This window comes from Leptosomus discolor, chromosome 23, assembly GCF_034619465.1.
Source record: "Leptosomus discolor isolate bLepDis1 chromosome 23, bLepDis1.hap2, whole genome shotgun sequence".
NCBI lineage: Eukaryota > Metazoa > Chordata > Aves > Leptosomiformes > Leptosomidae > Leptosomus > Leptosomus discolor.
Window position 1 is genome coordinate 6,231,518 of NC_141413.1, and position 20,784 is coordinate 6,252,301.

At 48.8% G+C, this 20,784-nt stretch overlaps 2 protein-coding genes across 2 annotated transcripts; one reads left to right on the forward strand and one right to left on the reverse strand.

The window, feature by feature from the left end:
* Positions 1-717: 717 nt before the first annotated feature.
* Positions 718-4,974, forward strand: NEFL (neurofilament light chain). Its single transcript, XM_086477259.1, has 4 exons — positions 718-1,770; positions 2,317-2,441; positions 3,392-3,711; positions 4,796-4,974. Exons 1-4 carry the CDS (start codon positions 718-720, stop codon positions 4,972-4,974), a joined length of 1,677 nt encoding a protein of 558 aa, XP_086333385.1.
* Positions 4,975-11,461: 6,487 nt separating this feature from the next.
* On the reverse strand, positions 11,462-15,573 carry NEFM (neurofilament medium chain). Its single transcript, XM_086477234.1, has 3 exons — positions 14,512-15,573; positions 14,067-14,191; positions 11,462-12,815 (listed from the first exon to the last, which is right to left on the reverse strand). Exons 1-3 carry the CDS (start codon positions 15,571-15,573, stop codon positions 11,462-11,464), a joined length of 2,541 nt encoding a protein of 846 aa, XP_086333360.1.
* Positions 15,574-20,784: the final 5,211 nt, after the last annotated feature.

A 20,784-nucleotide genomic window follows, 5' to 3' on the forward strand; every position in this document is an offset into this window, starting at 1 on the left:
CACTCAAGTAATTACCTGGTTATTAGGAACCACTTGTAACAAAGGACCTGGTGAGGACAGCAGGAGCTCGAGGAGCACACACGCCTTGTAAAAACTGCAAGCTGAAGGAAAAAAACCACTATTTATGCATGTGGTCTGGGGGTTTCGAGGTGCAGCGATGGCTGCGTGCACCCCAGCCTCGCTGAGGCGCTGGGCCTCCCCAAGACCCCGGCCACAGCACAGGGTTTGCAACAACCTCCCCAAACCTTCTGCCAGGGCAGCCTGTGGGGAAGCGGAGGATGAGGAAAGAGGGGCGTTATGCACAGCCCCGGAGGTGGGGGGGGGGGGGGGGGCAGCAGCCAGGCTGAGGGAGGCCTGAGGCGAGGTAGGCCCCAGGCGGGCCAGCGGCTGACCCGAGGTGGGCCCGGGATAGGCCCCAGGTAGGGCTGAGGCGAAGGCGATGTCAGGGGGGTCCGAGGGGGGCCCGACAGGGCTGTGCCAGAGCGAGCTAAAGGGGGGCCCTACCCACCACACCCCACCCCACCCGCAGCCCCCCCATCCCGCGGTGAGCCGCGGAGCTGCGCAGGGCGCGGCTCCGGCCGTACCTCAGCGCGGCGGCGCTCCTCCCCGCCCGGGCCCGGCCCCGCCCGGCGGCCCCTCCTGCCCGCCCTCCCCGCCGATAAATAGGGGCGGTCGGGCGACGCCGGTCCGCAGAGCAGTCGCTGGCCCCCCGCAGCCATGAGCTCGTACGGCTACGACCCGTTCTTCCCCTCCTACAAGCGGCGGTACGCCGAGAGCCCGCGGCTCCATGTCTCGGCCATGCGCAGCGGCGGCGGCTACAGCTCGGCGCGCTCGGCGTACTCCAGCCTGTCGGCGCCCGTCTCCTCGGTGTCGGTGCGGCGCAGCTATGCCACCTCCAGCGCCTCGGGCTCCCTCCTGCACTCGGTGGACAGCCTCGACCTGAGCCAGGTCGCGGCCATCAGCAACGACCTCAAGTCCATCCGCAGCCAGGAGCGGGCGCAGCTGCAGGACCTCAACGACCGCTTCGCCTGCTTCATCGAGCGGGTGCATGAGCTGGAGCAGCAGAACAAGGTGCTGGAGGCCGAGCTGCTGGTGCTGCGGCAGAAGCACGCCGAGCCCTCCCGCTTCCGCGCCCTCTACGAGCAGGAGATCCGCGAGCTGCGGCTGGCGGCCGAGGAGGCGACGAGCGAGAAGCAGGCGCTGCAGGGCGAGCGGGAGAGCCTGGAGGAGACGCTGCGGGGGCTGCAGGCGCGCTACGAGGAGGAGGTGCTGAGCCGGGAGGACGCGGAGGCGCGGCTGCTGGAGGTGCGGAAGGGCGCGGACGAGGCTGCGCTGGCGCGGGCGGAGCTGGAGAAGCGGGTGGACAGCTTGCTGGACGAGCTGGCCTTCCTCAAGAAGGTGCATGAGGAGGAGCTGGCGGAGCTGCAGGCGCAGATCCAGTACGCGCACCTCTCCGTGGAGATGGACGTGTCGGCCAAGCCCGACCTCTCCGCCGCCCTGCGCGACATCCGCGCCCAGTACGAGAAGCTGGCGGCCCGCAACATGCAGAACGCCGAGGAGTGGTTCCGCAGCCGCTTCACCGTCCTCAGCGAGAGCGCCGCCAAGAACACCGACGCCGTCCGCGCCGCCAAGGACGAGGTCTCCGAGAGCCGCCGCCTCCTCAAGGCCAAGACGCTGGAGATCGAGGCCACCCGCGGCATGAACGAGGCGCTGGAGAAGCAGCTGCAGGAGCTGGAAGAGAAGCAGAGCGCCGACATCTCCGCCCTGCAGGTGAGGGGGGTCGGGGTTGGGGGGCAGGGGGCGGTTGGGGGCATCCTGCGGGTGGGGGCATGGCTCAGCGTGGGTTCTGCAGCGATACCGCATGCCTGAGCTGCGAGGTGTCCTGGAATTACAAAGCAGAATGCCACAGAGCTGTGATGCATTTCTCCATATACCGATAAAGCCTTAAACATGTCATTATAAAAAAGATATCCTTAAGTAAAAACTAGAAAAAGCACGTAGAGCCTAAACCCAGAATGGAGCGATGCACGAATGTCATGTGTGCGTTAATCCTTGGGTGGCAGAAAAATCGGGGTCTTGGCATAAAATAGGGACAGAATCATGGGGCGTAGCTACAGGGGTGGGAAAGCCCTGCCAGGGAGGGTGGGATTTGGTAAATGGTGCCCTTTTCAGATGAGGGTGTGATAGGAGCTGTTCATTTTCTGTCTGCTGGAGCAGGATTAAGTTAATAGGATTGGAGTAATTCCTTGCAAGGTATTACTGCTAGATATGGGAGAATTAAGAATTTTGTGTTGTCAATATTGTCACTTCCAACAGGATACAATCAACAAATTGGAGAATGAGCTAAGAACCACGAAGAGCGAGATGGCTCGGTACTTGAAGGAATATCAAGATCTGCTCAATGTCAAAATGGCCCTGGACATCGAAATTGCAGCATATAGGTATGATGGGGGAATGATTTAATCAGAGCTCTGATCAGGTTCTCGTTCTCTCTTCAAGAGACTTCCATTTTAATTATTCTTCCAAGAGAAATTTTCATAGACAGATGGCAGAGTTTAATCAGGTCATCTCCATTGTTTTGCTATTGGAAGAAGCAGTGGTTTTGAGGTGAAACATTTGCTTAAAGCAGAATCTTCAGTGTAGAAAACCTTAGTGAGTTTAATAGTATGTATATGCATACAGAACTCTTAGCTTGGCAGTGTATGATCTCAGTTCTCCATCTTTAGAGATAAAAATACCTGTTCTGGACTCACAGCGAAGAGATTTTTCTATCAGTGGAACTTCTTAATAGAGATTGCTGTGTTCTCAAAATTGGAAATCCCTTGCATGCTTTTAAGAAGAGGCTTTACTTCCAGCTCACAGAAGTAATCTCCTGCAAAGCTAATATTTTACAGCAGAATTGCTGCGAAATAGCTGGTTAATGTTTTGTCCCAGATACTGTTAGAAATGGCAAAACAGCGTTTCTGCGAATGCCACAAGGGGGAATATTGAGAAAGTGTCTATAGACCTTGTCCAATAGCTAAACATAACATCCAATTATTACACCTGCATTGTTCTCTGCAACCCTACAGGCTACCAAAATACAACTCTAACTTCACCTGCTATAGGAACCTAATGCTAGGGGTTTTTTTTCCAATTATTTCTTCTAGCGAGGGATGGTATTAATTCACCAGTAATGCACACCTCAAACTTTTAAATTATTCCAAAAAAGATAGGGTAGCATTGCCACGTAGTCACTCACTGTGGGCAAGTTTTTGCACTCCTAAGCATGCAGTCTCTAGGGCTTATGCTGTTCAAAGCATCACAGTACCTTGGTCGGTTGCTGAGTCTGCTGAATACTGCTGCAGCATAACAAAGTCATTTCTGCTTGTGTGGTTTTTTCTTCTGCTAGGAAACTGCTGGAAGGTGAAGAGACCCGACTCAGTTTCACTAGTGTTGGAAGCATCACCAGTGGGTACACCCAGACTGCCCCGACTTTTGGCAGGTCTGCCTATAGCGGTCTCCAGTCCAGCTCCTACCTGATGACAACCCGCTCCTTCCCCACATACTACTCCAGTCATGTCCAGGAAGAGCAGATTGAGATAGAGGAAACAATTGAGGCTGCTAAAGTGGCAGAAGCCAAGGCAGCCCCTGCAGAAGAAGGTGAGGAGGAAGAGAAAGAGGAAGGTGAGGAAGAAGCAGGAGGTGAAGAGGCTGAAGAGGAGGAGGAAGGTACTTAACGGTTACTTTCAATACCTCTCTTTCATGCTTCACCCTGCTCATACTGGGTAAAACCCAGAAGTCCTGATGACTAAGTCTAATGATTAGAGTTCTTTTGTTGTCTGCTCACAGGAGCAATTAAGCACATGGCTTTTAAGCAGGAAAGCCTGCATATTGAATGGAAGATAAACACTTAATATGAGACAGGTTATAGGATTGATTATACTCCTTTGGAAATTACTGGGTGTTTTTCCACTCAAAATTCCAAAACCAAGAACAATAATACTTCAACAGCATGTGATGTTACATTGACATGGCAGCAAACAGTACTTGGCTATTACAGGTATCCTCAAAAAGAAGGAACAAGGACATCCTGAGCTAAATACTAGTTCCCAGAGGGTAGCCCATGATAATAGGAGCATCAGCTGATGTCTGCAAATGTAACTATTGGGTTCAGTAGGTAGCAGTATCTGTTGCCTGAGGTCTAGGTAGTTTTCTTGTTCAACCCGGGTACATGCCACTTCCTTGCTGCCCTGTAATTTATTTACCAAACTCACATTTTAAAGAAAATGTAAAAGGAAAGTTATCCAGGGTTGCTTTTCCCAACTTCAGTAGCATAGCTCTGAAGAATTTAATGTAAATGTATATGAAATGCATTGGTTACCATTGAACTATTTGAGGAGTTTATTAGGGTCAAGATTAATTGCAATGAAATGATAGCTGAAGAGCCAATCGGAGAGCGATGGCAAGATTCCTTTTTGAACTCTATTCCTTTTTGAAGTTGAGCCTTTGGATAAGGCTTAAAGCAATGAGTCCACAATCAATATTTTTCAAGGCTGTGACGCTGAAAAGACCTATGAAGTGTTTCACTCCCTCTGAAGTCTAGGGTAAATTGGTTGTATAGTTCTGTTGTTCTCCCTTGCAAGTCCTAGATGAACGTCCCTACTTTCATGCAAAATCAGTTGCCAGCCCCATCGTGTTTAGCTGGCTGCCATCTGAATGTGTGGGGTTGAAGGGTTGCAGGTATGCTGGCTCCTGTCAAATTTGGATTAGGAACAGTACGTAGATGTCAAATACACCTTTTTGTCTTTCAAAGGTGCTAAGGAAGAGTCTGAAGAAGCCAAAGAGGGTGAGGAAGAGGAAGGAGAAGGGGAAGAAACAGCAGCTGAGGAAGGGGAGGAGTCTCAGGAAACTGCTGAGGAAACTGGTGAGGAGGAGAAGGAAGAGAAGGAAGCAGCAGGAAAGGAAGAGAGTGAAGTGAAGAAGAAGGCTTGATTTCGAGGCAGTCAGGCTTTCACATCAGGTCAAGAGAATAAATGATGATTGACTGAGCTAAAATTGCGGTCTCACTTACTTAATTCAGTGACCACTGAGATTTAAAGTTAATGATCTATGATGTTTCTCTCTGTGCAGAGTACCAGTATGCTTGCAGAGCACCCACTGGCTTGCTCCCTGAATGCCGCATGGTCTACACGTATGAATTCAGGGATTATGTCTTTTTTGGGTGATTCAGAACCTTAAAATTTAAAATGGGGGGGAAAAAAATAAGTCATGGCAATGAAAGTTACCTTTAACTTGCATTTAAAATAATTCTGGAAACCTTGGGTGGGTAAAATAATGGAGGCTTCAATAAGTATGTGCAATAAAGCTAGTCAATAAAGTTAAAGAAATGCTTACACAGATGCCTTGTATGTGTCGTGTGTCACTAATGCACTTAAAAGGTTGATAAAGTGGGGTATCACACCCATCTTTCAAGCCTGTGTAACAGGATATGGGATACTGGTTTGCTGATGGGGGACTGAGGTGGACAGAGTCTTTTGATGGGGCTGTAAAATTTCACATGGAAATCTTAGAATGGTGAAAAAGACACTGGTGTCCGAATGTGCCGTTAGCTTTGTGATGGGTCTCACTGGGCTGTTGGGTGCACACAAGCTCAAGCTTCTCTTTGCCTTTCAAAAAAAGAGAAATTCTAACAGACTAATACAGAAGAAAACTGCCAACGTGGCTGTTCAGTGCTGCTAGAAAGCTGTTCAATGTCTGACAGATCAGTGATGAAAGACAAGAATGAGTGCCGTGTAGCTGAGGCTTGTAGTGAGGTCTGTATATTTAAAGAGAAAAAAAAAGCTGTGGTGAGGTGTTGGAGGGAAGGACAATGTGGGGGCAAGTACTCTGTGACTCGAATGAGCTGCCTTCCCCGTGTGCTGTCTTGCGTCGATCCACTGTGGGCTGAAGAGGCTCATTTTCTTCTGAGAGTTTGTCAGGGCCTTTTAAAGTTTTGAGCCTGAGCTAAAGAAAGGCCTGATCTGTGACCAGGCACAAACTAGGAACAGCTCAAACAGCAGCCAAGTCTGGTAATTCTGAAAGCAACGTCAATGCTGAGCCTATTTTCACGTATTTGATGCACACAATTAAACCTTGTGCTATGGGTGAGTACTAGGCTGATGCTGCAATTTAAACCATTTAAAATAAACCCGTGGAAACCCATGTTAGAATAGACATGACATGGCTGCACTGAAACTTTTAATGGTGACGTGTAGCTAGATGGATTTTTGAATAGGTTTTTGGGGTAACCTGATTTTGTACACTGACTTCATGGTGTCAGTTGGATCAGATGGATGAGGTAAGCACTTCAAACAATTCTTTCCTTCCATCTTCCCAGGAAAAACAGCTGGAGAGAGAAAAAGCTTTGGTAAAACCATTCAGCAAGCAGAGCATGTACATGTATGTAATAATTCCAGTAACTCCTGTTCAGGGAGTTCCAGTACCATTTCCAAATGCTTAGTTGGTTGTTGTCCCCACCCTGCTACTTTCTTGGGATTTTTGATGCTTTGGAGAACCAGAAGACAAGTAAATTAACATTCCCTTTCTTCAACAACATCTTTTTTAAGTCTTTTCACACTTCCCTTCTGCTTTCAATGGAGATTTTTCTACCTGTGTTTATGCAGACTCATTTTTTCAAAGTAGGTTTTATTTTCTGTCTCCAGGAAAGCGGTGGTGGGGGGTATGTACTTGCAGTACCATGGGCTAGAGACTCAACCAAGGTTTGCTCAGTGCTTTTCAAAGCTATTGATGGGATTGCAGGAGACCTGCTCCTTCTGGTATGTGATACTCTTGGTTCAAACAGCAGAATATTGAGTTTAAGAGATGGTCCTCGGAAATTCGATTAAGTGCCCTGTCAGAAAGCGGTTAGCATGGCACTTCAGTTGGGAGAGAGGTTCTGCCGCTGTGGAGCAAAAACCACGTTATGCACCAGATCAGAGCTCATCACGCGCATTAAAGCCAAGGCACTGCTGAATGGATTGGCATATATTAAAACCACTGCCCCATCTTGCCTTTCTCCAAGCACTCTGGACTTCTCTTTAACTTTTCAATACCTGATTTTGCTTCCTCTTTCATGTCTTTTTGCAGAGAAACTCCTTCTTTATTCAGTCCTTTGCATCCTTTTTACTTCTGGGAAACGATACAGCTTGCAGCTCTGCACAGTGTTGTAGCCAGGCTGCTGGGGATGCTCTCAAACCAGCACATTTAGAGATAAACCAGCAAACACACTCCTCCTCACAGTGTATCTCAGTCCGACCCCCACTCCTTATGTTATTTTTAATGTATTGCAGCTAGAGGAGAGATTTCATGACTCTGCAGGAAATGTGTGAGTCACAGCCATGGCAATGAGCTGCAGAGAGTGACAAGCTGCAGTGACCGTCCAGCCGGGTTTGTCACCCCCAGTCCTGCCTTGCTGCTAAGGTAAATTGGTGGGAGGGAGGGTGGAATATGCGTTTGCGTGCCAAGATGTGCCCAGGGTTATGGGGATCCTACGGGCAACCCTTGTTTTACCTTTGAAAACCCAGGAGCTCGCTTTGACGCAATGCAGTAAAAGCTGGCAGAGGGAGACACGATAGAAACTTTAACCCAAGTTGCAGCTGCAAGTAAAGCCACGAGTCTGTCCCTGAATTTTCTCTTGCTGTTTGGGCAAATGGGGCCTGGATCAGGCTGAGATCTCATCCCAGGGAAGACAAACACAAGGAGGTCCTGAGAGCTTTTCTTGAGATACACATACACTCCCCTTCCACTCAGCAAGAGGAAAACTTGTACGGGTATAATACACAGATTCTAGGAAATTACCTTCTAGTAACTAAATAATTTAAAATTCATCATTTGCTGCCTTCCTAGATTAGTTAAGGGTAGTTTGATCCTGAACAGAGAAGGAAGAAAGCCCGCGTGTGAATGGGAAAAGCACGGACCCTGATGCCTGGAGAAAATTCTAGTGCGTGACTCAGCTCCCTGGCAAATGCAACCTATTTGTGTTTTGTAATGCTTCCCAGTTTGTTTCCACCTGGAATTTAGTTCTGCGATGCTGAAAATCTGTTAGTTGTAGTATCTCCACAAGCCGCTACAGTAAAAAGATTTAAGAGCCCTCCAGCTCCTGAAGTCACAGGGGTCCTGATAGCCCACCTTAAATAAGATGCATAAATCTTCCCAGCAACTTCCTTTAATTATTGTTTTTCCTTTCATGGAGTCTTTTGTATTGATAACTGAACTTCTGTGTCTGAAAGTAATTAATCCCTTCACTGGTTATGCACAGTCTGAAGAAGTAATTGGTGCAGAACGGGCGAATAACGTACTGTTTATGCATCTCTGCCCTGGAATTATGCTATCTTTTGAAAGTGTTTGATTGCAGATGTCAGTAGACAAAACCTCTTGGCAACATTAAATGTTAATCAGTTCTTACAGTTTTATAAATATTTAGAAATATGTTAACCAGTTGCTTATTTCTCTTAGGATTTGAAGGAAACATTTGCAGTGGGAAATAGACTAAACTCACAAATTTATTTTGTGTGTTAGAGCAGAGAAAAAAAATACAGTTGTGGGTAATAATTAAAGGCTGCAATATGTTTTGGGTGGAAAGGGGGGGAGGGAATGAGAATATTTTGACGTACACCGTATCTGTGGGTAGCCCAGGAGCTTGCCTCCCACGCAGGCTATGCAGTGCATTGCCGAAACCCTTCGGGAGAGTCGATGTACCCCAGGCAGAAGTGTTGACACAGCCCCCTCGTACAAGAAACTGCAATCCTGGCTGGACTGCCAACGTGCAAGCAGAATCAAAACAACACAGATAATAATCTCTTGGTCCTTGTAGCTCTATCCTACCAGAACTGAAAAGAAAGTGTAACAAGAAAAACAGCAAGCCACTTTGAGATCCCTCCTGCACCCGTGTGAGCCACGTCAACAGTGTTGTTGAGTCTCCCACTGGCTGTACAAGGTGACCCTTCTTCGTCTTGATGCTGAAGATGCCTGACTTTCTGTGCTGAGGGTGGTAGCCCACTGGCTTTGCAGTTTGTGGCATTGTAGCAGATTCTAGAACTTGTTTGGAAGCATGTAAACAGAAAGTTTTATGTTCAGTATTGGTCTCTGGTTTAGTTTTTGGTTTAGCAGTAGTGTTCTCTTGAAAAATTTGATTAGACCCAAGAGCTTCAATGCTCACAAACCACTGGGCGTTTCTATATTTTAACAGAACTTGATGCAAACACTGACAATAGGTGGGTGTGACTGGGCTACTTAACTTCTTATTCATACAGTTGTAGTCATTTTTATGTGACATTCACATGTAGCTTTCACAAATAAGCTCACTACAGAGAAGCTGCCATTTCATTTGCTAACTCCACTTTAATTAAACGTCACTCAAACAGCAAGCTGTTGAGCACAGATTTCCATTATTGATATCAGCAGGAGAAACATTCATTACTTTGCTACACAAAGACATTCACATTCATTTGAAAGGCTTATCTGCTGTGGACTTTTTACAATCTCTCCAGTGAAGAACGTGCAGAACCCTTTCAATTAAAAACTACTTGATCTTCAATTATTGATAGGGTAAAGAATTGGAAGGCATATGCAAATCATAGATTTTGATCAGACTCTCAGTAAGTCACCAGATTTCAGGACATTCCACGTGCTGAACCCAGGCTTAAAAAGTATTTGCATTTCTTTGCTAGTTATGGGAGGTAAGGCAGTAGCAGTGCTCTCCATTTTCCTTTTGAAACATGATAGAAATAAACACTATATTAATCCCATAATAAACCCCAAATTGGAGTTTGGACCCTCCTCTTTCTCCCTTTGTTTCATTTGTCTCCGTTTATTTCTTATGTAGTTGGATTTTAGAGGGCCCTTTAGCTGGCTTTATTCTTAACAGAGCCAGCCTGGCAGTGGCAATAGACATAGGCCAACGCTTAGGAGGCCTTTGTATTGGAAATTTTAAAATGCTGTCATTTGGTTTTATCTGTCAGTCGTACCGGGTGTAATCTGAGCCCTGCCCAGCCTCATTTCAGACTCTGGAAGGATCCCGTTTCTACTATTTTCAGCTCATTTCAGATGGACAAATACGTAAAAAATGCATTAGGAATGTTTTTGATACATGATACCAGTATCATCTCTGGGACCATTTCCCTTTTCCAGGAATTTATTTACTCTCAATATTTGAGTTTTGGGTTTGGAGGCAGATTGTACCTGTTCGTCATTTGAGACAGAGAATTGATAAAGATGTTCCCATATAATTGAGGAAGAAGGGGAAAAAAAATAATCAGAAGCTACCCCATTTTGACGAACAGAGGGTGTCCTGGTTGAGATTACTTACTGAGTCTTTGCACACTTAAGTGACAAATGAGTGTCATGGGAGATACCATGGCCAGCTGTAGCTCATAGACAGGCTGTCTGCCCAGGAAGATCAAGGAACGATCTGGAAATTGCCACATCTTTAAGGCTCTCCTTACATGTTGAGAGCCATGTGCAGGGAAGAAAATTACACTTACAGCAGAGTTTAACACGTCGTACCAGCAGGGTTGCTCAGACAAGTGACTCTGGCAGCACATGGCTTAGGGACCTTCCCATTGCTAGCAAAAGCAATTGCAACCCCTCTAAGTACCTAAAGGCCAGGCAGCAGAATTCAATAGATTCCTCTTCATTTGAGAGAGTGTGCGATACAGCTCCTAAGTGTTTGCTTAAGCCAGCTCAAGTATTTGTGTTGCATTACAGGAAATTTGTTTAACATATCCAATTCAAACTTGTTTTCTAAATGAGGACACCAAGGAAAAGCTCAAGCAACTTTTCAACTCACGCAATTGTGTTCCTGTTCAGGACAGAGTAGCAAACTTCATGGAAGGATCAGAGTTGGAAAAAAAGTCGCCAGACAAGTCATGTTTTCAGTATTGACCTTTATTGAGCAAGAACTGCTGTGACTGTTTTACATCAAACAACAAAAGGTTGCATACTGTGCATGTCAACTAGGTTCTCCCATGAGCAAAAGTCCACCCTAATTGCACCAGTGAGGTAAACATAATTATTTATAAGTAGCTTTTTTTAAGGCTAGGAGAGTTCTGGTTCTCATGAATATTCTATTACTGTTTTCTGTTTGGTTTTGGCTCAGTTGGTTCTTTGCATAATACATCTTAAGTCGTTCCTCAGATATGTCCCTCCAACAGCTCAGGAAATTCAAAAGCTTCCTTTGCACATTTCATCTCATGCACTATTATTAGTATTATTTTTTTAGATCCCCAAGCTCTGTGGAGGGAGTACATCTTGAGCCTGCATGCATTCCCCCCCCCTTCCCTATATTGCACAAAAAAGTAAAATACTGTGTGTCTGGAGCCTCCATGAGAGAACCCGTTCTGCTTTGAAGCCGTCACTCACATGCATTTTGCAGCTGTCATATGGCTTAACCTTTTGCACCAACCCAAGCTCTTTAATTTTTTTAATTTAGCTATGGTTTATTTTATTCGGTCTCTTTAATCTCTTTTACTACAGCATGTGAAGTAACTTTCTCCACTTTCTTGGTGGACACTAATTTCTCCTCAAAGCTTTCTTCATGTTCCTCTACCTTCTGAGTGACTGTCACTGACTTTGTGATATATGTGGTTGTACTGTCCCCACCTTCAGTGATTTTCTCTGCTTTTTTGGTTACTACAATTTTCTCACCCTTATCATCAATTGGGCTCACATCTAGGCCATTGGTGACAACTCCCTTGTCTTCCTCCTCAACCTCCTTCTCTCCCTTTTTCTCCTCCACCTCACCATTCACTGCAATGTCTTCTTTCCTGGACTCCTTCTCTACCTCTGCACTAACTTTTGTTACCTTTGTGACAGTGATGGTCTCCTCCACCACAGCCTTTTCATCTTTGACCGGGGAGGCCGGCTTCTCTGGAGAACGGGGCTTCTCTGGAGTCACTGGCTTTTCTGGAGAGCGGGGCTTTTCTGGGGTCGACGGCTTTTCAGGAGAACGGGGCTTCTCCGGCGTCACCGGCTTCTCTGGGGTCACGGCTTTCTCTGGGGTTGCAGGCTTCTCCGGCGTGGCTGGCTTCTCTGGGGTTGCTGGCTTCTCCGGAGAGGCTACCTTTGGTGTTGCTGGCTTCTCCGGAGATGCTGCTTTCTCTTCCTCCTTGGCTGGTTTCTCAACACCTTTCTCCACCTTCTGTTCTTTTCCTGCTTCTGCAGCCGTTTCTTTCTGGACCGCCTTGGCCGGCTCCGTTACAGGGGATTTAGGGGGGGATTTAGGGGGTGACTTGGGGGGTGACTTTGAGGGAGGTGTTTTGACCTTCTCCACTTTTGCTGCTACCTCTTCAGCCTTGCCCTTGGCCTCAGCTTCTTCCCCCTCTTCCTCAGCCTCCTCCCCTTCTTCCTTCTCCTCTATTTCTTCTTTTTCAGAACCTCCTTCCTCTGCTGCATCAGATTTTGCAGCTTCTTCTTCCTCCTCTGCTTCTTCCTCCTTCTCTTCTTCCTCAGGTGCAGCTGCTTGTTCTGCAGCAGCCTTCTCAGAAACAACTTCTTCCTCTACAGCTGCTTCTTCTGCTTTTTCTTCCTCCTGTTCTTCTTGTTGGGCCTTGGCTGCCATTTCTTCTGCAATGGCTGCTAGGGCATCTTCCATTTCAGACTTTTCATCCTCTACCTTTGTCTCTTCAATGATTTCTTCTACAAACTTGTGCTGGACCTTCAGCTTTGGTGGTTCGATTTTTGTTTTCTGAATTTTGGTGGATGCTATTGTGACAGATGGTTGTCTGTGCGTGAATATGGGTCCAGTAATGCTTCCAGAGAAGGCACTGAATCTTGTCTCTTCGCCCTCCAGTAGCTTCCTAAGGGAGTAAGGAGGAGATTAAAAAAAATTAGTATAGAAACCTCACGTAAGGGACAGCTACTATAGTGTTTCCCTGTCAGCAGGATAAAACCAGTTTGTGTGTGGAATACGCTAGGGCTGATCAGCATAATCCATCGCTCACAGCCCCAGTTTGGCTTTCCTCGAATCAGCTCTTTTGCTAAATTCACATTCAGCAAACAGCTTTTAGCTTGGTGCATGTGGCAAGCGCAACACCTTTGGTCGATCAGTTGAAATTCATCCTTAATGCCAAAGACTTCCATCATGGCGTAAGTCAACACAGAGTATGGCAAAATGACACGTTGTGACCTAGGCGAACTGAGAATTTGACACAGCCAACAGACAAATTAAATATGGTGGCTGAGACGCTCAAAGCCAATTAGAGTGTATGTCCTAGTTCAATAATTTGGGCAACGACCTTTCTTGTGTGGCTATGAAAACTGAGGAGACTTTTGTTCAGCTAACTTTGGCAGCGAACAGGCACAGACCCTAAGGTATCTTGTGTTTGTCTGAACAACCTCAGGAATTTAAGCAGCTCTGGAGATGATTTTTTACTTTTCTTCTATTCAAATGCATGTTTTTCATCTAAGCCTGTGACCCAAAAAAATCAGCAGTTCTCTGATGAGAGTTCTGGAGTGATGCAAAGGAGACTAAAAAAACCTGCCAGGTGATGGCAATAGCAAGCAATGTTCCTGCTCCAGATTAGAGTGGATGCCTTTAAAGGAAAGTTGAGCAAGAAAAGCAAAAGTGTTTGTGACAAGCAGATTAGCATGCCCTGCTTGAAACCATGATCAAGCAAGTGCACTGTCTCTCTTGAGCGATAAAAGGGAATTCAAGTGACAAGCACCGCTTGCCTGGCATATGCAAAGCAAAGTAAACAGGAATTAAAAATAAATTTGTCTTTTGCTGCATCTTCCGCTTTGGTAAACAAGGGCAGAATGCGGCACCAGGGTGCCACTGCACTGAGTCACGCTGTCCTGTGCCCACTGAGCTCCCCGGGAGCTTTCCCACCGATTACCGGAGAGCTGCTCCCTAGCGAACTCTGGGGTCTCACTGCCAATGCTCCATGGTCTGTGTAGAGTTTGAAGTGGTTGTAATAATGTAGTCAAGCTCTAATTTAACTTGTGTTCACTGCATACAGATATTTCTTATCTGTGGGAAGGCTTCCCAAGCCAGCAGCATCTGCAGCGCTATTAATATTCCGGACACGTCCGCAATGGTCCTACTGTACCTGTATGCAGCAATTTCAATATCCAGGGCCATCTTGACATTGAGGAGGTCCTGGTATTCCCTCAAGTGACGTGCCATTTCCCACTTCGTTCCTCTAAGCTCGTTCTCCAGCTGATGAATCGTGTCCTGCAACGGAGACGCGGAAAACCCTCCGTGACACACACGCACGCTCCACGCAGGGACAGAGCGGGAAAAGTCCTCGCGAGGGACTTTGAGAAACTCTTTCAGAAACAGTGCCAGGACCAGAGCGGGACCCGCCCGGCTCCCCCCGCACCCGCCCTCCCCACCATCTCCCTGCCCTGCACCCAGCCCCGGGGGACCCAGCCCCCCCCCCGCGCACCCCTCGCCGCCGTGCGGGTCCCCGGGCACCGCCGCCGCGCCCCTCCCCGCCCGAACCGGGCTCGGGGCAGCCCGGCCCCGGCCCCCCCCCCCCCCCTCCCCGCTACCTGGTAGGTGGTGAGGTCGTTGTTGTGGCGCTCCTCGATGTCGCTGAGCTGCCGCTCCAGCGACTCCTTGGTGCCGCGCACCGACTCCAGCTCGATGCTCTTGGACTGCAGCTGCCGGCGGTACTCGGCGATCTCCTCCTTGGCGGAGCGGATGGCCTCCTTGTTCTGCTCGGCCGCCTCCGTCAGCTTGGCGTAGCGGCACTTGAACCACTCCTCGGCCTGGTGCATGTTATGGTCGGACTGGCACTCCAGCTGGGCGCGGATCTCCTTCAGCGCCGTGGTCAGGTCAGTCTTCAGGTAGTCCTTCCTCTCCACGGTGGCGTGCGACGCCTGGAGCTGCGCCAGCAGCTCGGCCACCTCCTCCTCGTGGTTGCCCCGCAGGAAGGCCACCTCGTCCTGCAGCGACTGCACCTTCTTGTCCAGCTCCGCCCGCATCAGCGAGGCCTCCTCCATCTCCTTGCGCAGGGCGCGGATGGTGGCCTCCGTCTCGTCGCGCAGCCGCGCCTCGTCCTCGAAGCGCTCCCGCAGGCGCTGGATGTCCTCCTCGATGTGCTCCGAGTCCAGCTGGATCTGCGCCTTCTCGTGGCTCACCTGCTCCAGCGCCCCGCGCAGCTCCCGCAGCTCCTGCTCGTAGGCATCGCTCAGCTGCGCCCGCCCGGCGTGTTTCTGCCGCAGCGCCGCCAGCTCCGCCTCGATCTCCTTGTTCTGCTGCTCCAGGTAATGCACCTTCTCGATGTAACCGGCGAAGCGGTCGTTCAGCCCCTGCAGCTGCTCCTTCTCGTTGGAGCGGCTCAGCTTCAGCTCCGCCGCCCCGTTCAGCAGCGAGGACTGGCTGACGTCCAGGCTCTCGGCGGAGCTCAGCACCGTGGAGCCGTAGGCGGCCCGCGGCCCCCCCAGGTTGGGGCGCTTGTAGGAGGAGGACACGGTGCTGCCCGAGCCCCGCGACCACGACTGCGAGCGGAAGCCGCTGGACGGGGAGGCGCTGGCGCGGCTGTAGGTGGCCCGGGTCTCGGTCACCCGGCGGTACGAGGGGTTGCCCAGGGGCTCCATGGTGTAGCTCATGGTGGGGCACTCGGGGGTGGCGGGCGGCGACGCGGCGCTGCTCCGGTCGCCGCCGCCCCTTATATAGCCCCGCCGGGCGGCTGCGGGGCGGCCCCGCACACGTGTGCGGGGGGCGGCCCCCCCCCCCCCCCCGGCCCTGCCCCGGCCCCGCCTCCCCTGCTCCGCCCCCCTCCTCGCCTCCCCCGCCTCTGCCCCCTGCCCCGGCTCCCCCTTCCCTTCCCTTCCCGCTTCCCGGTCCCCCAACCCCTGATGCGCCCCCCGCCCCCCACCCCCCCACGAGGCGATGCCCCTTCCCGATTTCCCCTTTCTTCCCCCGCTCCCTTCCCCCTCTTCCCCCTTCTCCCTTCCCGCTGCTCCTCCTTCCCCATTTCCCATCCCTTTCCCTTTTGCCCCCGCTCCCCCCATTCCCTTCTTCCCAACCCCCCGCTCCCCCTTTCCCTTTCCTCTGCCCCTTCCCCCTTGCCCCTGCTCCCTTCTTCCCGCTTCCCTAGGCCATCACCCTCCTTCTTTTTTCCCCTTTCCTTCCTTCCTTTCTTTTCTTTCATTCTTTTATTTTTTTCCCTTTCTCTCCTCTCTTTTCTCTCTTTTCTTTCTTTTCTCTCTTACATCTCTTTTCTCTCTTTTCTCCCCTCCCGCAGCGGCCATGGCGGAGCGGAGCGCCGTGCCGGCACCGGGCCGCTGCCGGGGGCGGTGGAGCAGCGCCCGGCGGAGCCCGCAGGGTAGGGCCGGGGCCGGGGCTGGTACCGGGGCCGGGGCTGGTACCGGGGCCGGGGCCGGGGCGGCACCGCCGGCTGCAGCACCACGGGCAGCTCCCGCGGGGAGCAGAGCGCGGCGGGGGCCGCCCTGTCCCGGGCAGCCCCGGGGCGAGCAAGGGGCAGAGGGGTCCCGAGGTGCAGCCTCCCCCTTCCCCACACCCTCTCCCCTTCCCCCGGCGGGGTCTGACACTTGAAGGTCAAAAGCGGGCGGCGGAGGGAGGCTGGGGGGGCTCCCCGGGCGGCTTTGCGGCAAGGAGAGAGCTCCCTGCAAGGCTTCGCCTCCGCTCGGGGCGGAGGACGGGCGCGGGAAGGGGGATCTGCTGCAGGAGGGGGCTGGATGCAGCCGTTGCAGTGCTAGAGCAGCCGGGCAGTAAACGAGAGTTTGAAAGACCCCCCCTGGCATCCAAAACCTTTGATCTTGATTCTTCTTTCCCTCTCTTTCTTCCTCTCTTTTCCTCCCACCCTCGCATTTTAATCTAACGTTTGGTGCATTGCTTAGAAACAAATTCTCCTTCTGTGAAACCTTGTTAATAATCATGTTTACATGGTACAATGTACTTCGTAGGGGTCGCGTTACAGTCACTAGCAGACTTTGAACTCCTCTTGGATGGATTACAGCTACATGGGCAATTGGTTAGTAGGCTGCAAAGGAAAAAAAAACCAACCCCCAAACTGCCAGAAAAAGCCCTGTCACAGCTCCCGTTGCAAAGCGGAGGGATGCTGAGGGGGGAGATTTTAACTCCTCGTTCAGAAAGGTGCTGGAAAGGGGCTGCCTGTGTTCAGCAGTCTGTAATTTTTTAAGCAGGTGATCTTGTTAACAGGCAAAATCCTTCCCAGAAATTGCCTTCTTGCCTTTCCCCTGGGCCATACACAACTCCTGGGGTTGCTGCTGCCGTGTCTGCGCTGTGGAGAGTTAGAGAAGTCCGAGGGACAGGGTTAAACTTTGCCAACCACATGGAGCATCGTACCTCTGCTGGCTCATTAATATGATGCTGTCATAGGACTGCAGCACTGCAGTCAGCGGAGAAGTCAGAATTATCCAAGGGATCGGCCGAATTGTATTTGCGAACACAGGCGCTCAGAGCCACTGTGTAACCTCTCTGGAGTTTTACATGACAAACATCAAGAAAAGGTTTTGCTATAATTGAAGCAATCACGGATTCTAAATCTGTTCCATTAATTTTGCTAAAAGTTTTCTCCATAGGCAAAAAGCATCCCTTTGGATTTAACTGGGAGTCAAAACAAAATTACTGTCTATTATGGCACTGCATTTTGTTTCCTTTTAGGGAAAAAGATATGTTATGGGCTGGTTTATTGCTGCTTTCTTCCCTGTAAAGTAAAGACTGGGAGGGGGGAACAGATCGTGGTTTTATACATATGGAAAACTTGCTGTGAAAGCCAACATATGGTTAACAGAGGTGCTCGGGAGTTTTTATTATCCTTCTCCTCTTCTGAAAACAAGTGAATGGTGTTGAGCAGCAAGTAAGGAGGGGCATATTGAACTTTGTAACAGAGCTCCCTTTCGTTAAATACCTTAATGCACGGATTGTTTTAAATCCATTTACCCAGTATGCAAAATAAATTGTTGCTTTACAATCAAGCAGTGATAGCATTTGACTTATTTATTTAATATTGAAATGCAAGCAATGCAAACTTTTATAGACTACAATCATTTTCGTAATACATACTGATGACCTTAAAACCCAGGATATTTAGATGAGGAAAAGTTTGCATTCGCAGAGGCATTTACAAGCATGTACAGAAAATACTCCTGAAATAAAATTGCTTTAATTAAAAACATATTCTTGCAGCATTCATTTCTGATCTATAAGCAGATGCAGATGGACAGTCTACACTGCTGCCACGTTCTCCTGAAGGTGATTTGAAGGTTAGAATGAGTCAGGGAAATCAGTCTAAAATGCTGCCTTGTTTCTGACGAGCAACTAATCCCTTTTTCTATCAATATCCACTTTGGAGATTTTGAAATGCAGACTAATATTTCTGCTTACAGAGAACTTTTTGCCTCAAAGTTTAACACACGAGCATTGCTACTTTGGAGCAAGCAGCAACCTGATGTCTCAGGCTTTGAAGCAGGAGAAAGGAAGGTACGGGCACTCCCACAGAATCGAGAAGCAGCAGCGCTGATTTTAATCTTGATTGTACACTATTGACAAACCTGCATCTCAGAAATGCTACAGGAGGATGAGACCGAGTTCTGCAGCTTCCCTTAAAAAAAAACAACAGGAAAGAAAATACAGAAGGTGGTGTTGCACAACAGCCTGACTGCCTCCAGATAAAGGAGTTTAAAATATATCCAATGATAATGAATAAACCTGAGTATCTTTAAAAGAAGTATAGAACTGGATGAGTAGAAGAAAAGGGGGTTTGGGTGGGGTTTTTACGTGACAGAGAGACAGTAGAAGGAAGACAACTGGGCAGATAATGCAATGCAGTTGGCTGGGACTATTAGAAACATTATTTATCACTATAAAGGGAGTTTGTCTTGGTAAGTGGCTGCCTGTTTTAAATATAAGCCTGATTTAAGCTTAAGCTTAAGCAATTTAAGCCCAATTAGGTCTTAGTGATATCCATGCAAGGAGGGCAAACGTTAACATCAGAAGGAATTTTGTCAGAGTGAAACAAGAGTCAGGAGAGCAGAATTTGGGCCACTGTTTATGTTCCACACCACAGAGTAACGTGAATTGGTGTGACTTGCTCAGCCAAGGAAGTTACACTGATTTTTGTCAGCTGAAGACCTTGGTGTCCTAGGACCTTATTTGGCCATCACAAACCCCTAATAAACAGTGGCCCAAATACTCAGCTGGTGTAAATCGGTCTCATTCCAGCAGAGTCAGGAGAGCAAGGACGGACGTTTCGGTCCAGCTGAGGATATGTCCCAACACTGCTTACACGGCAACAACCATGGAGGAAAACACTTGGATTCGTGCACTGAGGGCCTAGTCCTGTACGGTGTTGGATGCTTCTTCAAAAAGGCTTTTGGACCTTAGCTCCTAAGGAAGTAAGGAGTGAAGGCACGGACAGACGGAGCGCACAGCACGCTGCAGGACTGGGCCATCTCATGAAGGAGCAGGGCTGGTGTCCAGCGTCCCGGGAAGCCGAGCTTTTAACAGCATTTACCTTTTTTTTGTTTCTTTTTGTAATTTGTTCAGGATCTTGAGAGTTGAAATACCAGATTCTGCAGGGGGGTTAATGATGGGTTACCGTGATCGCTCACAAATTATCTTCGGCACCATTTGGGGACACTGGGCACAGTGAAGGGAAGGGGACGGAGCCGTGGGCGTTTCACCTCCGCCTGTCTCAGACTTGCTGGGAGCGGTGGCGAGGCTGGGCAGCCTGAGTGATGCAGCTACGCCAGGCTCTGTCATAGCGTGCAAAGGTCCTACCAGGCAATGCTTGTGCTCTGAAAAATTTATATGTTTATTTTCTTTCTGGACTTTCTCAAGACAGAACTGTAACGTGGTAGCATTTTCCTAACGTGTCCCACTTTTCATCATTCCCATTCTGCCGGTGGTCATATTTCAGGACATTAAATCAAACATTTCCAGACACTTGCATTATTTTCTTCATGCAGAAATGCTTCGTCTTGCATTTGAAGATAATAAATTTCTGAAAACACGGTCCTAAAGCAGCGTTTGCGTTCATTTTACCAGTGAATGAAAATTTCTTGCAAATTCCTACAGATCATCACTGAGCTCATTGCTGCTTTTGCTTTCCTGGATTTATTTGCTGCAAGAGCAGTTAAACATACAGACCTAAGTTTCCTTCAGTGTCAACACCAAGAATGATTTCACAGCTATAGGCGTACTTCAGTCATTTACTAACTTCCAAAAGCTAAACATTTACCCTACCGCTACATTTTTCGGTGGCCTTTTCCTTGCTTTTTTTAAAGCACTGCATTGCACACTGATTTTATAATGGCTGTAATGCAATGTTCTCTTTAATGGCCACCTCCTGCCTTCTTTCAAAGGGCCGATTCTTTAGCTTGTGTGAATTCACAAAGGAGCAGAATGCCGAATTACTCCCGTGAAGGACTTAGCCTGGAGTCTTATGATTAATAATAGAAAGATGTTCAAGAAAAGTTTCAGATCCTGCTGGAGATTACTGCAGCTTTCTCTGGCATTATATGGGATGATGGCACGTGCTTGGGTGAGAGGGAAAGGGAAATTTTGTGCCTCCATCTCCATGACAGCTATTCATGTCCCTGATTTTCTGCAAATATATTCAAGCAACTTCTTGAATCCTTGGCCAGCAAAACCCCTGTCCATGCCACTTGAGCTGGATGTTGAACTCTGTTCCACCACTTCTTTAAACTGCTCTTTGACCAATTACCTATAGTTGTGCGATGAACTCGCTATGTGAAAAGCAGATTCAGCACATGAACAATCTGTGACCCTTCTTAATAACAACGTTTCTGAAGCGATGGCTGTGTACCTTA